The sequence below is a fragment of the Temnothorax curvispinosus genome, unplaced genomic scaffold (assembly GCF_003070985.1).
Source record: "Temnothorax curvispinosus isolate PA1 unplaced genomic scaffold, ASM307098v1 QBEX01016275.1, whole genome shotgun sequence".
Lineage (NCBI taxonomy): Eukaryota > Metazoa > Arthropoda > Insecta > Hymenoptera > Formicidae > Temnothorax > Temnothorax curvispinosus.
In genome coordinates, this window is record NW_020226055.1 from 97,399 (window position 1) to 101,515 (window position 4,117).

A 4,117-nucleotide genomic window follows, 5' to 3' on the forward strand; every position below is an offset into this window, starting at 1 on the left:
AACAACAGTGGACTAGAATTATAAATACATTAGAATTCTAATATTGTAATATTCAAATATTCACAACTTTATAATCCAGATTTCGATTAAAAATTAAGATAATTATTTTGAATATTGTCAATATTATAGTAACTAAATATATTCTATAATTCGGGGCGGCAGTGTGGTCTAGTGGTAGAGCGCCAGATTCGTAATCTGAGGAACCAGGTTTGAGTCCACTAGAGCCATGAAGCATGGAATGTTTTTCCGATAGCTGCGCCCCTTCGTGCAAGATAGGCTCTTGTGCAGAGAAAACTGGGCTCCGTCTTTCGAAAAGAGACGTTAAGCCGTTGGTCCAAAGGGTTAAAGTGAGAGGAGAAGGATAGTATTGGTAGTAGATTGCGAACCCTGCGGGGATATGCAATAAATTACGAATTTATATTTTATAATTCTAATACGAGTACGTATGTATATGGGGCATTCCACGCCAATTCACGAGGAGTCAAACCTCGACCTTTTTATTTTTGATGGCGGCTCGTTTTTTAGCAGGTCCTTACGAGTACTATACCCATGTAAGAGCGTTTCTACAATAAATGTAGCGTTTCCGAAATATAGAGCATGCGCAAAATGAAAACTGCAAGATTTTCAATGAATTTTTTTGCCTATTAGACAACGTCTAAGAAAAAAATTCATTGAACATAAAATACGCTATTTTGATCATTTTTTTTTTTAAATTACTCAAAATTTTTATAATAATATTGTTAAACAACTAGAGTAAAAAAACACAAGAAAATTTGAATATCTTAAAAAACCCATATATATTGTATATATATATTTTTTTAAATTTATAAGGAATATTCTGGGGAGTATTGGAAAAATTTTAAGACCGATCCGAAGTTGCGCAGAAAATTTGGGAATTTTTTATAGATTTTTTTGTAAGGCAGACAGAGGTATATACCGTGGCTTCGCACGGACTTGCGCGCGGTCTAGAGCAGATTTGTGCAAGTCAACTTGACAATTATTCTGCTTTGCGCCGATCTACGCATCAACATGTTGGGTAACCGTCATTTCGGTTTCCGGAACAAATCTCCCCCGGAAAAAATATCTCCAAAAAAATTTCTCCATCTAAAAATCCAAAAGTATTTTTAAGCACCTAGAATGTGTTATTTATGCGGAAAAGTTAAACTATCGTCTTTAAATCAACCACCCGACACACTCCTTATGTTTGTCCACAATAAGGATATTGAAACACAAATGAAGTCGTTTTAAGAAAAACGACTCCCGGGCGAAGCCCGGGTAACCAGCTAGTATTATTATAAAAATTTTGAGTAATTTTTTTTTAAATATGACCGAAATAGCGTATTTTATGTTCAATGCATTTTTTTCTTAGACGTTGTCTAATAAGCAAAAAAATTCATTGAAAATCTTGCAGTCCTCATTTCGCACAGGCTCTATTTCAGAAACGCTACATTTATTATAGAAACGCTCTTACATGGGTTTAGTACTCGTAAAAACCTGCTAAAAAACGAGCCGCCATCAAAAATAAAAAGGTCGAGGTTTGACTCCTCGCGAATTGGCATGGAATGCCCCATTATATTATATATATACATTTATAGAGGGAAGTGCCCTATATTATGAGACAGGATCCAAATATGAGATATGTTAAGCTAAAAGGCCCTATATAGGCACTATCTGTTGATCCCACCATGAAAAAATCCCGCCATCTCATATTAGGATCCTATCTCATAATAGGGCACTTTCCTCTATATATATTTATATATATATTAGAATTTTTGTTCTTTAATTCTGCAAATCAGAGTTGTTTGAATACATCAGAAAGTTATAATATATAAAGAAGTTACAGAGCTGCAATTGCATGACGATACCATTTCATCGACTTTTAAATATCAATTTAAGGAACGTTGCGCTATACATTACGTCTGTTATTTTTGATATTTAATTTATTATTTTACTTATCTTTCTTTGTACAATTACAGTGTGGTTTTGATGAGCTGCCCATTTGAAATTGCATAAGTATCACCAAATAAGTCGCCACCGTGCCGATCAGCTAATAATCAACATTAAATGAATTAAGAAAACTCAACTTATATCAGATCCAAACGACATTCTAAATATTCTCACCGAATGAAGAAAACTGTTATCGAGCGCAAAGTATCCCTTAGCTGTGAACTGTACTTTGTGATGTAGCAATTGAAGTGAAAATTGCTTGAGCTGCAACAGATCTATGATAAATGTCGTTACGTTGAGTACTGTCCATAAAAAAGTTTCATGTGACTTTGTGTCTTACCTCTGATTTTGACTCTTTACTGATTGTGCATCTTAAAAGGCTATGTATTATTTTGCCCGTTTTCCCTATCTAAAATAAATTTATAATTGGAACAATGCTGTACAATTTTGTAAAACATTTTAATATACATGAGATTTTATTTGCTAGTAAAAAAATGTCTTTCAATTAAAACAATTCGATTAAAATACGATCAAAATCTAGTTTATTATTACACCGATTATCCTACCTCGTTTAAAGTCTTGGTGATTCTGTTGGTAAGGATAGAAATGGGATAAATCAGAAATATTAACCAGATGATAGTGTTACTAAGAATCTTGAACTCTAAGCTATCGCCGGTTATCATTAGAGCTGGCGCGAGAAGATAGTAGCCATTAAATATGAGTGTCACAAAGAGAAAAGTAACGCCGAACAATACTGGCAGTGAATAGAAATCCGACACGTCCTTGGAAATCTCACAAAGGTGATAGTGCATGTCTCGTAGTTGCAACAGTTGACAAACAGTGGAATTGTTGAATATAATGCGACGCGTTTGATAGAAAGACTGTGGTTGAAGATTAGGTGTGTCGACTTCAGTGAGGCTCTCTATCGCTTGATTCACATCGGCGAAATCCGCTTGAATGATCGTGACCAATAGGAAGTACTGTATCAACAGCCAATCCACGTAAAGACTCGGTAGAATGTCCGTCAGCCAGGCGACCGGGCCAACGTGAAAGGCCAGGGTCTCAGTGGTCAGAAGAAGAATCAGCAGACAAATCTTCAAGACGCAGACGATGGTCACGGCATAGAAGATACGCTGTCGTCGCAACGGACGATACAAAAGATACAGACGATCCATTTCGTGCTCGACGTCCATTAATTGATTGACGATCCGAACCAAGGATTTCTGATCGATGCAGTAGAACAGTAAAATCGCGCAGATCACCAGGGAGCCAAGTATAGCTTGCAGAACCTCGAGGGTTACAGTTAAGTTTGACTTATTCTCATATTGTACAGTGAGAATGAACGGTATCGACAAATAGTTCGAAGCGATTATTAAGCAACTCAATACGGCATTGTAAATGATCCCAAATTTAGAGTAATAAAATGCGCACAATGGTCTTTTTCTCCGCGTGACGATATGATGGGCAAACGTGGCGAGACCGTTGATCTTGAAAAATATTATCGATATTCTAAGCATCCAAAAGGAATCTTGATGTGTCTCTGATTTTATTTTGATCATTTTCCGTTTATTAATTTCTTCCGTAATGGCGTCCTCTTTATTAAAATATCTGAAGAAATTGTCGATTTTGCAGGCATCCATGAAGATTAAATTCTCAACCGAAACGAAGATATTCGTGCAACGATTATTTTCTTCCATAAAAAACTTAAAGTTAATATCTATTTTTCTTCTTCATTATATTTTGTCAATTTATGCGTATTCACATGCATTGCTTCATAATGATTCATAAATATCTTTTATATTTTAATTTGGTTTTTTCGATACAATGTTTTCTTTTCTGACAAGACATTTGTGCGTAAAGATTTTTTAAATTTATACACTTTAAGTCTTGTTAAAACGTTTCAAGCGTGCATCATTTATAATTTATAATTTAAGAAGTGTCCGTTTTTTTATTTTATCGATACCTATCTTTCCAGTTGCTCTGAATCCAAATTGATTGCGATCTTTTAAACGTTATATACGACTAATTGCGAGTCTGGGTAAATCTACAATCTACATGCACTCGAGTCTAGATTACGCTTCTTACACTGTGAAGTGACACTGAGCATACGCAGCTGAGCATGCTTCCGCGCAAGTGCCTTTCTCGCAAGCATCATATATGCAAAATTAAA

At 35.3% G+C, this 4,117-nt stretch overlaps 1 protein-coding gene across 1 annotated transcript; it reads right to left on the reverse strand.

Moving 5' to 3' along the window:
- Positions 1-1,948: 1,948 nt before the first annotated feature.
- On the reverse strand, positions 1,949-3,587 carry LOC112466494 (putative gustatory receptor 28b). The gene is made up of 4 exons (XM_025034610.1): positions 2,514-3,587; positions 2,288-2,356; positions 2,122-2,211; positions 1,949-2,047 (listed from the first exon to the last, which is right to left on the reverse strand). Exons 1-4 carry the CDS (start codon positions 3,585-3,587, stop codon positions 1,949-1,951), a joined length of 1,332 nt encoding a protein of 443 aa, XP_024890378.1.
- Between the last annotated feature and the right edge of the window lie 530 nt (positions 3,588-4,117).

Coding starts and splice junctions, on each gene's coding strand:
- LOC112466494 (XM_025034610.1), bottom strand. CDS start 3,587: ATGGATGCCTGCAAAATCGACAATTTCTTCAGATATTTTAATAAAGAG. Junction 2,212..2,287: donor GTAAAGAGTCAAAATCAGAG/GTAAGACACAAA, acceptor GATCTGTTGCAG/CTCAAGCAATTTTCACTTCA. Junction 2,048..2,121: donor ATAACAGTTTTCTTCATTCG/GTGAGAATATTT, acceptor GTTGATTATTAG/CTGATCGGCACGGTGGCGAC.